Consider the following 15,517-nt stretch of genomic DNA (forward strand, 5'->3'; position numbering starts at 1 on the left):
GTGCTTTTATTTCTGGTGTTGGTGAATCAGAAGTGTAGGCAGAGTCTTATCAAGATGTACATTAAGAGTTAAGAGTAGACCATGATGATTCTATTACTCCCATTTTGTTTTGCAAAATAACGGCCAATAAATGAACCATAGACTCCAAATATCTTTGGAATCACAAGTGATTAGTTTAATGATGTTTAAGTGGAGGAGATGATATTGAACACATTGAGCTTCATTGATGCAAGATCCAGAATACGTCTCAGGTTTTCAACTCTAATTAGGCATCCAAAAGTTTATTTGTGAGTGTGTGACCCGAGACCACTCAATTGTTTGCTTTTTTGCTGCTTTAAGTGGCGGATGTCTTTCAGAAATCTGCAGTGCTCTGTGCTGTCAATAGGCCATGAACCAATAGCCCTTATATTCCAGGTGTGAAAACCTTTCAACCTTTCATCATTCCCAAGTTTGAGGCCATGAACCAGGCTGGATTTCATAATGATATTAATTCTCATCATCCTCCTAGTATTGGTAAGTATTATGGTAGTGGTTACATTGGTTGTTACAGGAGTGTAATGTGAAAGCAGCATGAGTTCAAAATCTGTTGAGAATTTTAATTATGGCGAGAAAGTTTCCCTACTGCAGGTGGAATTTGATAAAGAACAAGGTTCATGTGTACGTCAGGCCATGTAGTTCAACTTCTGAAGCTATGGATTGCAGACCACAAAAAGTTCAATTAAATATCAAAATCCAGGAATAACTTAGTTCATTGTAGCAACATCTGGATGTGGATGAATATTACCCACCACCTCTACACAAGAGAACGAATGCCAACCCCCTAGAGCTAGAGATGCAGAGAGCATCATGAAAAAAACATGTTGATTTGTGGGTTCAAGGGTCAATGTACCGACCTGATCCCATGTCCCAACAGCCACTCAACTTTTCTGGGTTGAGTTCATTGGTTAAGTATGTTTGTGAGGGCAATGCAAGATTACTTGGCTACACAAAGAGGCTTGCAAATCAACATCAGAGTTTATTGGTTTGCATAGAGATTGTTAATGATCAAGGAGAAACATATCTCACAGTTAAGTGCTATGTATCAGAACAAGGAGAATGAGTGGCAATGCCTCTCAAGGTTGATGGATGGGGGACATTGAGTAGGTGTGTGCACCGTGGAATACCAACTAGATACCTTTTAGATTGACACTAGTCCCACTCAGTAGCTCTATTGCGGCTGCCTTCATCAATATCCTTGGGAAGAGAATGGAGTTGGCATAGGGGCTTGTCAAATATCTAAATACCATTCAATCAATGTTGGAACAAGGCCTCCATCCAATCTCTTAAGATTTTGTCTAGTAATTCGGACAATAATAAACATGAGGAAATAATTATGGACACCCGAATGATTCTTAATCAAGTAGACAATAACTACAAACCATGATCATTATCAAGAGAATGTACAAGAGAGCATAGCTATTGTGTAAGTATAATTGACAGAAAAGGTTATGCTTACACATTATTTATGTGCATGTTACGATGATTTTGCATCACAACATAACATGTGAATCATGTGGTAAGGATCATAACGTGTGAATCATGTGGTTAGGATCAAAAGGAGAGAACTCTTTCACGTCTAGTGTGGTGTTTCGACTTCACCCTTGCACCACAAATCTACCCCCTAGAGACGTCCACTTATCTTAATCACAACTATATTTACTCAAAGTCTTCAATTTTTCTTTTGCGTGTGACAATTACAACTAAATGCCAAGGTAGAAACATTCAAATCAACACGTGCAAATAAGAATAAAAGACTATAAAACTCCTTAGCGAAGCGTCGTCTTCATTTTTGAACCTCTCTAGATCATTGTAGAATTATGTGCTACAAGTCTATCCCCTAGACCTTAAACGCAATTTTTTTTAAAAAATTATTATTATTTTTTGGGTTTTTGCATGCGACGATTACATGTAAATTTTAAGGTAGAAATATTCGAATTAACATAATTTCAAGGTAGAAATATTCCAATCAACACGTGGAAATAGAAATAAAAGACTTTAGAAAACTAATAAGATAACCAACCTTTAAGAGATTACAATGCCCCTACCATGAAGTGTTGTCTGGAGAGTCCAACCGTGCAGTGTTTTTGAAAAGATGATGAATCCCCTCTTATTTGCATGACCAACAAAGTTTAAAATTATTCTAAACACTGGTTTTAATCAAAGTCGTCGTGGAAAGCTTAATTAATTTAGCCTTGAGTTTTTTGTTCTCTGTAGCATAATAAGTTATTTGAGATTATTACACGGTAGTATCAAGTCGCATATTGATTTAAAATAATCCCATAGTATAGCCAACCACTATGACTTGAGCCACTTGTCTCAATCTGTGTGCTCGAGAACTTGGCTTAAAGGTTGGTTAAGACTCGGCTTCAATTTCATGTGAAATTCCCCATTGTTTTCTTGTTAAGGCTTCTCTCTGGATTTGCATATGCCTTCATCATGACAAACCTTTGTTATCTCACTCTATAAATCCTTTCTTGCCATTTTCATTGAATGGATGCATGAAATACCGGACCTTGTCATATGCCACGATTATCTATAGATGAAAAGAAGAAAACAAGTTTACCTGGTACTCTAGGTTTTACTTCACTAGTGTTAGATAGTAGGACTCCGAGGACATGGAGATCCTTAATGCAGATAGGGCAGCTAAACATAATGCCCATCAAATTACAATTCAATGCCCTCCTAGTCGAGATCGTTTGATGCATCATCTTCTTTAAATTAGGAAGAAAAGATCGATCTCCTCCATGATATGGAGAGAACTAGCTTGAATGTGCTCCTATAAAATTTAGGATCCAATTTAGCCGTTCATACGAAAGCACGTGAGTTTATTGCAACCCAATGCAAAATCCTAGATTGAGTCAATATGATATGTGTAGGTTTGTAACTTCACTTTAGTTTCAATAAGCCATTGTTACATATTATGCTCATCGTGATTATGCTGCATCTCTTATCTAGTCATTGGTGTGCTTTTGGTCCATCTAATTCTCAATGCAACTCTACTATCGAAGAAGATAAGGTCCATAAGAAACAGCCCAACAATTCATATCTCACACAGAATGGAGCTCGACTCACACACGCACAATGCTCAAAGACAAAAGAACACATTGGTGTAGAGTGATTGGCAAGCTCAAACAAGACAGATGAAGCTCTCTACAAGTACAAAGAGAAAATACAAATGAGTAGCAACCTAAATTAAGGATGAGGTTGCTTATATACTAGCTAATTGGAAGGTGCCCATTCACACTTAGATGCCCACCATATGAAGAAAAACCAAGTGGCACAAACGTACCCATGGCATAAGTACCTGGATGGCCACCATAGGAAAAAACCAGTGGGACAAAAGTATCCATGGCATAAGTACAAGGCCTCACAGTGTAGTACTGTCATATATCTAACAAACCTCCCTATAGCATAAATGTAAGGTTTACAGAGACTGCAGATTAGTCTCCAAAAGGAAAGAGGTCCAAAGTTTTGTGTAGGACCTCAAACTTTTTACGTGAAGGGTTTAATGAAAAGATTTGCCACATTGTCATGTCTACTGCAATAGATCAAATTGATCTCTCTTGCATGGAGCCACTCTCTGACATAGTGGTAGTGTAATACAATGTGCTTTCTCTTGGTATGAAAGACAAGATTCTTTGCAACCGCCATTGCAATCTGACTGTCAGTGAGATTAGAGTAAGGATGTCTGAAGGGACACAAAGATCCTCTATCAATGTTCTCAACCATACACATTCAACTAATATGCATGCATAGAGGAATCTTGTTATGAAAACAAGTGTATCTAAATAATATTCTCTTGTTATGTTTTTTTTTTAAATTATAGGTCATCACTCGATTCTCCCTCTCCATTATCTTAAGGTAAGCTCTAAGGCCAACATGTTTTTTTAAATTTCACACCTCCAAGTGCTATGGAAGTTTTTTTTTTCACATGCATGAGAGCTCTCTATGAGTTGTATGCATGCATGGAGGACTCTACCTTGTGGATAAAGCTCTCTATGCATGCATAGGGATCTGACCTCTATGCATACATAGAGGGCTTTTGTTATGCAAATAAGCGTATGCAAATAATGTTATCTTGTTATGTTTTCTTTTCTTCTTGCAAGTCATCACTTTGGTTAGGTCTTCACTTGCTGGCTCCCCAATCTCTTACAACGGTAAGTACTAAACTCACCAACGTTTTTTTCTTCTAAAGTCGTACCCCTGTGTGCTATGGGATGCTAGGGGAGTCAAAAAAAATTCACATGCATGAGACCTCTCATCCAAATGCATTGAGCTCTATGCATTTGTATAAGGGCTCTTACCTTATGCATAGAGCTCTCCTTGATCTCTTCTATTTATAAGCTAGATCCCTTATGTAAATGTATAGAGGGATCTACCAAATCCATGAGAGCTTTACACAAAGAGAGATCTATACATAAGGTAAGAGCCATTATGCAAATGCATTGAGATCTACACAAAGAGAGCTCTATACATAAGGTAAGAGCCCTTATGCAAATGCATTGAGCTTTGTGCATACATAGAGGGCTCTACCAAATACATGAGAGGTCTAGTTCTATGCATTTGCATAAGGTCTCTTACCTTATGCATAGAGCGCTTTACCAAATGCATGAGAGCTCAATATGCATTTGCATAAGGGCTCTTACCTTATGCATAGTGTTAGATTTGAGGTCTATGCATAAGGTAGAGCCCTTATGAAAATGCATTGAGTTTTATACATGCATAGGGCTCTCTATGAGCTCTATGCATGCATAGAGTGCTCCATGCATGGATATAGCTCTCTATGTGTGCATAGGGTTCTCTATGAGCTGTATGCTTGCATAGAAGGCTCTACCAAATGCTCTACTAAATGCATAAGAGCTCTATGCATTTGCATAAGGGATCTTTCCAAATGTATTGGAGCTCTATGCATTTGTATAAGGTATCTTACTTTATGCATAGAGCTCTCTTACCTTATGCATAGAGCTCTTACCTTATGTATAGACTTGTATGGAGCAGTATGTATGCCTACCTATATAGAGCTTGCATAGAGGACTATATAGAGCTTGCATAGAGAGCTATATAGAGCATGTATAGAGGGCTATATAGAGCCTATATAGAGGGTTCTATTAAATGCATGAGAGCTCTTAATTTATGCATAGAGCTCTATGCATAAGGTAAGAGATCTTATGCATAGAGCTATATGCTTGCATCATAGAGAGCTCTACCGAATGCATGAGAGCTCTATGCATTTGCATAAGGGCTCTTAATTTATCAATAGAGCTATGAGCTCTATGCGTTTACAAAAGGGTTGTTACCTTATGTATGGAGCTCTATATCTCTATACATAAGGTAAGAGCCCTTATGCAAATGCATTGAGATCTATATGCTCAGAGAGCTCTATATGCATTGAGATCTATATGCTCAGAGAGCTCTATATGTATGGAGATCTATATGCTCAAAGAGCTCTATACATAAGGTAAGATCCCTTATGCAAATGCATTGAACTCTATACATGCATAGGGCTGTCTATAATCTCTATGTCTCTATGCATGCATAGAGTGCTCTATCTATGGATATAGCTCTTTATGCAAGCATAGAGTGCATAGAGCACTCTATGCACTTGAGTGATGCATAGATATAGCTCTCTATGCTTGCACAGAGGAGAGAGCTCTATGCATGCATAGAGCATAGAGATCTCTTGCATACATAGGTCAGGTTAGCGCTTATGCCTAGGACTATGTCTTAATTTATGTATTGCATATCCTAGTGGAGAATTGCAGAGAAGCAGTTTAGAGAGCCCCCACAAGTCCATGCACAACACAAAGGATAGCAACTCAATGCAAATTGGTTATGATGGGACCCTCACATTATGATTCGGGTGGAAAAGCTACCTTTCGTACAAAACTTGTAATCACATTTTTTTAATATTTTCATATTATGCATAGACTTGCTTGATATGGTTAATTAAAAGCACAAGTTAAAAGAAGAATATGGTTATAGCGTCGAAGATATAAACATGGCAATGGCTTCTTGAAAAGGAGGTAATTGTTCAAGATATGAACATGGTAATGGCTTCTTGAAAAGGGGGCGATCGTTCAAGCTCCTATCGAGGTGAATTAAATATTCTTTCATATTTTCTTCTGTCTTTTCTAAAAAATTCTCTTCTGTCTTTTCTAAAAAAAATTTGTATAGGATGATGATGATGAAGATGAGCTTGAGGATGAAGATGAATAAGGCACTCTAGGATAGTTTTTTTTTTTTTGGTTTAAAACACATGGTTATCATATATATCATAAATGTACCTTTGGTATTTTGGATAATAAATGGAATGTCTTTCTATGCTCATAAATGTAATGAGATCTTTATCTTCTTAATGTGTTCTTTCTCTAAATAATATGCACTAAAAAAATGGAGGAGATCCCCATGTTGCCCTAATTTTTTGTGCTTTTTTAAATTTTACGGTTATAAATGTGGTTAAAAAGTAGTTATAAATGCGGCTGTAATGCGGCCAGCCGGCAAACCCGTAGCCGTGTTATCAACCGTGTTTATGATTGTAAAACATGATTTTTTCACTCTTTGATTTATAGTGATCGTTGTTGGAACCACCATATTGCTCGCCCAATTGCTTGCCATCTCCATTGCCACCTACATAGTAAAAACTAGAACAAAAATGCATTATTCAACCTTAATATTAACCCCCCTCCCCCCCAAAGCCTTCTCCATACACTCAAAAGAAATATATATAATATGTACACACACACACACACCAAATAGAACAACTATACACACACACATAAACCCACACACAAACATGTATAAACACATACACAAAAATATGTACACACACCCACAATACACAAAACCATTTACACACAAACATGTGCACACACACACACAATAACATGAACATATACATATAAAAACAAACATACACACCGACACAAATGCACACTCCATTTATCTCTAATTTCTTGTTGGAACTTTACTTGTAAAACAATTTCAAGAAATCTTGGTGTTATGGGATTTGGACACTACTTGCCCCAATTCCTTCCGAAATGTGGCTTATTCTACTTGGAGAAAGAGATATGGAAACTTCTACTAAGGAGTACTCAATGTTGGCTCATCAAGGAGCGTCCTCTCTCATAAGTCCTACTCTGCTCAATGAACCCTTCACCATGCAAACATTTGAGTATAATAGATGTCCCTCTCGTTATGGTGTCTGTGTAACTTTGAAGAGGCTTCGAAACCTCAACAACAAAAGAGACTATCTTTATGGTGTTTTTAACTACTTATGACCATATATGAAATGTGTATGTGAAGCAAGATGACATTAAAAGGAGTGCCACAATAACACTATACTTTGGTTTGACCATGCTCTTTGGTTTATTATCCATAATGTGGACATGATCTTTATTGGAAAACAACTTCGTGAATCCATGATCTTATTCTTCAAATGGGTCAAAAAGGAAGCAAGAGATTTAATCAAGGCCTCTCTATTTCAAGGAAATGGTTTGTAATGGCATTAAAAGAATTCAGATCAACAGAAATGGTAACCTATTTGATAAAGGTGATGGCTTCAAATTCATTGAACGCATCCTTCCACCATGAAATACTAATATGGTTGAAGATACCCCCCAACAACACAAGAAGAAAGCATTTGTGTCATCCTCCTCATCAACTAGAAGCACTAAAAGAGGACACATCACTTTTGTTCGTTCAAGAAATCAAGGATCAAGAAAATACTCCACATGAGTAAACCAATCGTGGAGGGACGTCTATGGGACTAAAGAGGAAGGGAGTTGTTATTGAGTAATGTGGTTCCACTATAAAACAACTCTTGTATAAATGACTGTAGGAGAAGCATATTGTAATCCTTCAACATGGAAGGAAATTGGGTTTTGTAAGACAAGGACAAATGGTGTTTTAATCCATATACATTTTGTCAATGGTATAATGAATATGCTCAATCCCAAATCTTTATTTAAGGAAATTTGCTATATTATGGATCTTTTTCTTCCATCTTGTCTAAATTGGAATGACATATCTTTTGCATGGATGTTTTGTAAAAACATTTCGTATATCTTCTTAAGAAACGATTTCTACAAGAAGAATATACATCATGTCATTGCATGGAAAATTATTAAAAAGACTTTTGGTTGTTAAACTCAAAACATGCTGCTACTAGTGATCTCCAAGATATGGTTCTCAAGAGAGAATTTAACAAAGGGCTTAACCATATATATCCCTACAAAACTATAAAACAAACAAGAGGTTGTTGATGCATTATGTGTTGGTTGGGTTCAATTCTTCTCTCTTATATCCAAAGACGTAGATTTTTTGAAAAAAGTGATGGATAATCATTTGAGGGGGAGTATTATAAATATCAAATAATCATCTATCAACAATGGAGTGAGCCATGGTTCATAGACTTTAAGAGTAACAAACATCCCACATAGGATTTTGGTGCCTATAAAAGGCTTTAACAATCAATGGAGATATAGACCTTTTGGTAAGTTTTTTTGTGTGTTGTGTTAATCATTATCGTTAGCTTAATCTCATCCTTAATCACCATGCTTAATCCACACTTTTTTCCACCCTAATGTATGCGAAACCCTATTTTCCCAACACATAGCGCCGTCTCCTTCACCACCCTCCACTGAAATGCCGAGCTTCTCTAATTGTCATAATAGAGAAACATGCCATTGGATGTAATTAGTTTTCACTCAAGCAACACCTCGCTTTGCTTCCACCCATGTGTGCGCGCACGTGTGTGTCTCAGTGTGTGGATCAAATTATAAAGACAACCTAGCATAGCCAATTTGAAGTTTGAAGTAGTATTTTTGAAAAAAGAAAATAAGAAAATAGAGTGCAACTTTATTAGAATATGTGGTAAAGAAATGTTTTTTTAAAATTTTTTTTTTGGGGCATTAGTAGGGAATAGGACCATTATACAAAGGAAAAACTTTTAAATAATAAATGCATTTTTAAAGTGTTCTGAGATGTATATGGATAGCTCCACAAATTTTCCATTCAACCAGTATTTTGAAGGAGCACCATTAAAATCAAATTAAAGAACGATTAAAAATGAGGTACTTTTAGAGCATAAGATATAAGTCAAAGACATTTAAAGGGAATCGTTTAGCTTTTAGGAGAAACTTTTATTATTAGAATTAAGGATGAAGCATTTGCTAGAGTCAGAAAAATGGAGCATTACTAATTTACTAGTTCATGTATATGGGTAAGAATGTGGGGGTTGTTTAGAAAAGCATAAGATCATTCTGGAGGGAGAGGAAAACAAAAAGGAAAAGAGAGAGAGAGGGGTAACAAACATCAAGACGGTATGTATAGTTGAGAATAGAAGATATTAAGAGTCCCTATGAAACCATGGTGAGTTTGGTGGTGAGGGAACACATTATGGGGGTAATACTGATCAGATTATGGGGCAATGAGCTTGGTGGTGAGGGAACACATTAGGGGGTAATGATCAGATTATGGGGCAATGAGATTGGTGGTGAGGGAACACATTGAGAGGGGTATCTTGTATGTTAGACCACGTGAAATCCCTTGAGTAGGATGTCTCTTGCAGAGCATGATGTCCTATGAGGCTCAGCCAGCTCTTTCTTTCTGCACCTTTGAGAACTTGACTCAAACCCTGAAGCCTATCTTGATGACTTTCTACCATGTTAAATGCCACCAGCTAAAATGTGAGAGCATGGGATCTGCTGCAGAGAGGTCTAGAGCTGGAGTCTGGAATTGAGGGGGCTAGTAGCATACAAAGAGGCAGAAGAAATAAGGCCTAGAGAGGTATCAATGGCTAAAAATTTCCAGGGTTAGTGGTTACTCCAGAAACGACATCTTTCCATCTAGGACGGATTTACAAAACAGCCCCACCTTTATGGTCAGAGTGAAGGGTGTAAAACCGGATGTGACTTACCTTCTTAGAGGGTTCCTAAGTTGTGATTTCAATATCCAACTTGAATAGGAACACATAAATAATTTTTAGGGATTATGTAAAGTCTCAGTGTCGTATGTAAATCACATCCAAACTGGGATTAGAACTTGTCTCCCCCATTGCAGTTCCTATTCGATCAAGGTTGTCAGCTTTCTGATGGAAAGGTCTTTCGTCTTCCCAATGGAATTTTAAAGTTTTCCTTCACTAAGGATGGCAATGGATAAACATAGGGCTAAGTTTGATAGATGGCAAGGATGTGAAAAGAACCTCTCAGGGAGATGCATGGTGCTTAAATTCTTCCTAAATTCCTGCTACCATCTACTACTTGTCACATTGGCACCCATCTAAAGTAGATTTGAATGCCTTAGGTCACGTGCAGGAATCTTTTATCATTAGGTGACCCTACTTCATGTAGATTCCCTAAGGTTAAATGGGACATCTTAGCTCTCTCTCCTAAAGAAATTGGAGGACTTAGGCACTCACTTTGAGTTGCCAAGTTGTATATACTTTAACCTTTAATATAATTTTCCTTCTTTCAAAACAAAATCCTTGCAATGTATGCAAGGACAATGATAAGGAGACCCCCCATTTGTTGCTTGAGGGACACTGCCCACTATAAGCATATAACCATACAAAGGGTGTGCTTCAGATCACAGTACAAAATCTGTTTCCACCCCCCAAATAAAGTCAAGAGAATACTGGTAAGCTCATAATCTTCTCTGAAGAGTGCAGCATCAAGTTTAAACAAGGCATATATCCTGCACCCTTCTCTTCAAAACTTAACCTCTTCAGCTTTGCAGAGACTTCACCACTTAAAGTATGGGTTTTCCCTCCTACAATAAACTCATGTACAATGTTATTGACCTCAATGGTCGCCTTTCCTGGAGTCTTCCAGGCACTTACACATTTTCTAAGCTCTTCTAACTTATCTGCATCCTCGTGCATGCCCGCGTGGGCATACACATGTGACATAAGCACATACCCAGCAGCTTTTTCAAGATCAATCTTGAACAGGTGATTAAAGCATCGTCTTGCTACATCCACATTGCCATGGATTTTACAATGACTAAGCAAAGACGTCCAGCCGACCAGATTGGATCGAAAAGGTGTAATTTGAAGAAAGTCTTCTGCATCATCCAATTGTCCTACTCGGCCAAGAAGGTCCACCATGCAATTACAATGGTCTAGTGTGGGTGCAATGCCATAATCTTCTATCATGGACTTAAACTGAAGAAACCCTTCATCCACTAGGCCTGCATGACTGAAGGAAGAAAGAAGACTAACAAATGCCGCATCTGTAGGTTTCACGCCTGCTTGTTGCATGTCCTTGAAATAATGTAAAGCCAATTTATAATTGCTGTGCTTAGCACATAATGTAATCATAGAACACCATAGAACAACATCTCGATGTGGTAATCGATCAAAAACACTACAAGCACCTTCAAGGCTCCCACATTTTGCATACATATCAAGGAGGCTGTTCCCAATGAATGTATCAGACACATAAGCACTTTCTGTTATTTGGGTGTGAATCAACTTGCCTTGCTGCAGGGCTGCTATGCTAGAAAATGCCTTGAGTATTGAAACAAATGTGCCTCGGTCCGGTATTGTACCCCCCTGTTGCATTTGTTTGAAAAATTGGCAAGCTTTTTCACCAGATCCATGCAGGGCGTATCCTTCCATCATCACGTTCCAAGTCACAACATCTTCTTTCGGCAATCTAATGAATACACTATATGCTTCCTCTAAACTCCCACATTTGCAGTACATATCAATAAGGCTATTGCCAATCAAAATACTTGACTCAAAGCCACGCACAATAATGAGGCCATGGATTGATTTACCTTGTTGAAAAGCTGCTGCAGTAGACTTTATTTTTAGAATACAATTATATGTGATCTTATCCGGCTCCACTCCTTCCTGCTGCATCTGTAGAAAAAGTTGGCAAGCCTTCTCACCATACCCATGCTCTGCACATCCTGTAATCATTGTGTTCCATGTTGCAATATCTCGCTTGGGCATTTGACAAAACACCTGGAGTGCAACCTTGAAGCTCCCACAATTGGCATACATGTCAATAAGGGTGTTTGCAACAAGTAAATCACACTCTACAGCACTCTCCCTAATGTGGCAATGAATAACCTTGCCCTGATAGAGGTCTTCTGTGCTAGAAACTGCTTTCAAAATGCTAATAAAGGTGACGTTGTTTGGTTCCATGCCCACCTGTAACATTTGCTTGAAAATTTGAACAGCCTCGTGTCCGTATCTGTAGTGTGCATACCCTGCAATTATTGTATTCCAAGTCACCACATTATTCTTGGGTAAGTCGTGAAATATGCATTCTGCATCTTCCAAGCTATTGCATTTTGCATACATGTCAATAAGGGTGTTGCCAACTGACACATGAGTATGCAAACCACACTCAATGACATCACAATGTATCAATCTACCCTCGTGCAAAGCTGCCACATATGAACATGCTTTAAGCATGCTCAAAAATGTCACATGGCTTGGCAACAAACCCTCCTGAAGAAGTTTGCAGTAGTGCTGAAGAGCAATCTCATCATGCCCTGATAGAACACATCCTGAAATCATCGCATTCCATGTCACCAAATCCCGGTTTCGCAACCTATCAAATACTCTCTGTGCATCTTCAAGGCTCCCACATTTTGCATACATATCAATAATTGTGTTCAAGATAGAGATCTCTGACTCCAAACCCCTCTTAAGAATGTGACTGTGAAGCAACCTCCCTTCATTTGAAGCTGCTATACTTGAACATGCTTTGAGGATGCATATGACTATGATTCGGTCCAACTCCAGGCCTTCCTGTCGCATTTGACAAAACAGTTGAATTGCCTGCAGTGGCTGTGTATGCTGCAAATAACCTCCTATTATTGCACTCCATGTCACTAGATCACGTTTTGAGAATCTGTCAAACACACTCTGAGCATCATCAAGACTCCCAAACTTGGCATACATATCAATCAAAGTATTTCCAACGAATGAATCAGCTTCCAAACCATTTTCCATAATTTGAGAATGAATCAACTTGCCTGTTGTGATTGCTTTGACAGCCATACATGATTTGAGGACAGCCACGAAAACATGACCATCTGGAGCAACACTAGACTCTTGCATCTGCTGGTACAATTTGGCAGCTTGTTCATCTTGTCCAAGCTTCGAATTCACTGAGATGATTGCTGTCCATGCAAAAACATCGGGTTCTGTGAGTTGGCTAAATACATGATTTGCATCAGATAAAGCCCCACATAATGCAAACATACGGATCAATGTTCTACCTAGAAATATGTTGGATTGGTGTCCAGTTTTCACAATCAGATGATGTGCTTCTCTTCCTGCAGCAAGGTCTCTTTTGGTCATGCATCCTTGCAGAATGCAATACAACATATTAGATGAAATCTGAAGTCCTTGTTGATCGGTAAGCCGGACAGCTTGAAGAGCCTCATAAAGGAAGCCTTCTTCACACAACCTTTCCACTCTTCTTTGAAAGGATCCAAGAGAAATATCACTTTTTGCCAACATAGGCAACATTTTACGACCACTACACGCGAACCACATAGGCAGGGCACAGGAGACTTGTATCCACTCAGGACATTACGCTTTGATCTCAGATCCATCAAGAAAACATCTCTGCATCATCCAAGGGTTCAATGGCCCAAAAAAGGGCACCTAAGACTCATGAACACATACAAGCTCACCCAGATGCATCCAATCTTATGCCGATGCCTGTCATTGGAAACCCCGAAAATCCTGATGGAGACATTGGCATAGGAGACTTGTATCCACTAGGACATTACACTTGGATGGGCGTCTCATATCTGTCAAGAAAACATCTTCTGCATCATCTAAGGGTTCAATGGACACCTTAAGAGTCATTGACCACATACAAGCTCATGCAGAGAACATCATGTGCATCCAGTCTTATGGCGAAACCCTGAAAATCCATATGGCGACCTTGGCCCTCCTGAGGGCATGTTTCCTTCATTTCAGCTTACACCATTTATCAATGAGATGGACTACCCCAGACCCATCCAGAGATCTCATTCAGAAATCATATTCGTGCTTTCGCAGCACCCATCTGAAGCTTGTTTCTCTTCTCGAGTAGGCTTAACATGGCTGGAGAGATCACGAGTGTATAACCTCTACGGTCGCGCACATTGCCCTTCTTCACTGTCAGACCAGAGAGTTTCCTTATATGTTTTCTGCCTTTCAATTTTCAAAAATATTAAATCCGGTAGTAAATTTTGATTCGACAATAAAAATAATTATCTTTTTATAAGGCTAGCAAATATAAGGTTTTTAATAATTTTGTATTATTATTATTGGTTCATGTATATTAGTTGAATAGACTCATTAATGAAAATTAAAATTTTAACTTGGCATAAACTTGTTAGCAGTCATCTCCTGTCTGTATATTTACACCAGGGCCTCTGTTGTGGGTGTGCTCGCCCGATGTAGGTGTTTTCTTATTTCTCCCCACTCTCCATATTTTTCCCTATTTTTACCAGGTGTGGGAGGCTGTTCTGTGGCTCCTGGGGCTGATCCAGACACTGGCCGACTACTGGTCTGGGTGTCCTGGATGCTGGCCGACTGGTTCTTCTGGTCCCCGACTTGTCCTGTGTGCTGGCCGACATTGAGCAACTGGCCGACTGGAGACTGCTGACCTGGTCGTGGGACATTTGAGAGGCTGTCGGTTGTCTTTTGAGCAGGCCGACTGCTCATGTGGGGCCATATAAAATGGCTTGTATTCAGTCACTAGGATTTTCTTGTGTATATATAGCAGAGTTACACGCCTCTCTCATGTGGGGCCATATAAAATGGCTTGTATTCAGTCACTAGGATTTTCATGTGGGGCCATATAAAATGGCTTGTATTCAGTCACTAGGATTTTCTTGTGTATATATAGCAGAGTTACACGCCTCTCTCTCTCTCGTTCTCTATTGTTGTATTTTTATGCACTGCACTTGCTCTTGTGTTCTCAGATTTTGGCATCATCTCCGCTGCATATTCTGACGTGGTATTAGAGCTCTAGGCTCTTGATAGATCTTGGGAACTGTGTGAGCAAGAGGGGGGGCTGTTTTGTTGCTGATCGGTGGACTGTTTTGGACTGTTCGGGATGAGGAGAAGCAAGAGAAAGGCGGGCTGATTTGTTGGACAGCCACTTGTAGGTTTAAGTTCTTCATTTTTTCCACCCACCCACCCACCTTTTTCAATTACACCCCCACAATGGGAACTGTGTGAGTAAGAGGGGGGGCTGATTTGTTGCTGATCGGTGGACTGTTTTGGACTGTTCGGGATGAGGAGAAGCAAGAGGAAGGCGGGCTGATTTGCTGGATAGCCACTTGCAAGTTTAAGTTCTTCATTTTTCCCACCCACCTTTTTCAATTACACCCCCGCAATGGCAGATTTACTTGAGATGGCTGAGAGGCACGTGAAGATCCCGACACTCCCCATGTTCCCAGTGGACCGTCAGTTGGACGGGAACAACTACGGCATATGGAAGGTAATGATGGAATCTGT

At 39.1% G+C, this 15,517-nt stretch overlaps 1 protein-coding gene across 2 annotated transcripts; it reads right to left on the minus strand.

Annotated features, from left to right (window-relative positions):
- Positions 1 to 10,489: 10,489 nt before the first annotated feature.
- Positions 10,490 to 14,194, minus strand: LOC147605625 (pentatricopeptide repeat-containing protein At3g09040, mitochondrial-like). Of its 2 annotated transcripts, XM_086793131.1 has the most exons (3): positions 13,276 to 14,194; positions 13,030 to 13,176; positions 10,490 to 12,905 (listed from the first exon to the last, which is right to left on the minus strand). In XM_086793131.1, the coding sequence occupies exons 2-3, from the start codon at positions 13,056 to 13,058 to the stop codon at positions 10,661 to 10,663; spliced, it is 2,274 nt and encodes a 757-aa protein (XP_086649257.1). In that variant the 5' UTR covers positions 13,059 to 13,176; positions 13,276 to 14,194; the 3' UTR covers positions 10,490 to 10,660. The 2 variants fall into 2 exon arrangements, with proteins under 2 accessions (XP_086649257.1, XP_086649256.1); XM_086793130.1 differs by having other exon boundaries at positions 10,490 to 13,176; positions 13,276 to 14,192.
- Positions 14,195 to 15,517: the final 1,323 nt, after the last annotated feature.

This window comes from Cibotium barometz, chromosome 59 (genome assembly GCF_041138505.1).
Source record: "Cibotium barometz isolate CiBa-2024 chromosome 59, ASM4113850v1, whole genome shotgun sequence".
Lineage (NCBI taxonomy): Eukaryota > Viridiplantae > Streptophyta > Polypodiopsida > Cyatheales > Cibotiaceae > Cibotium > Cibotium barometz.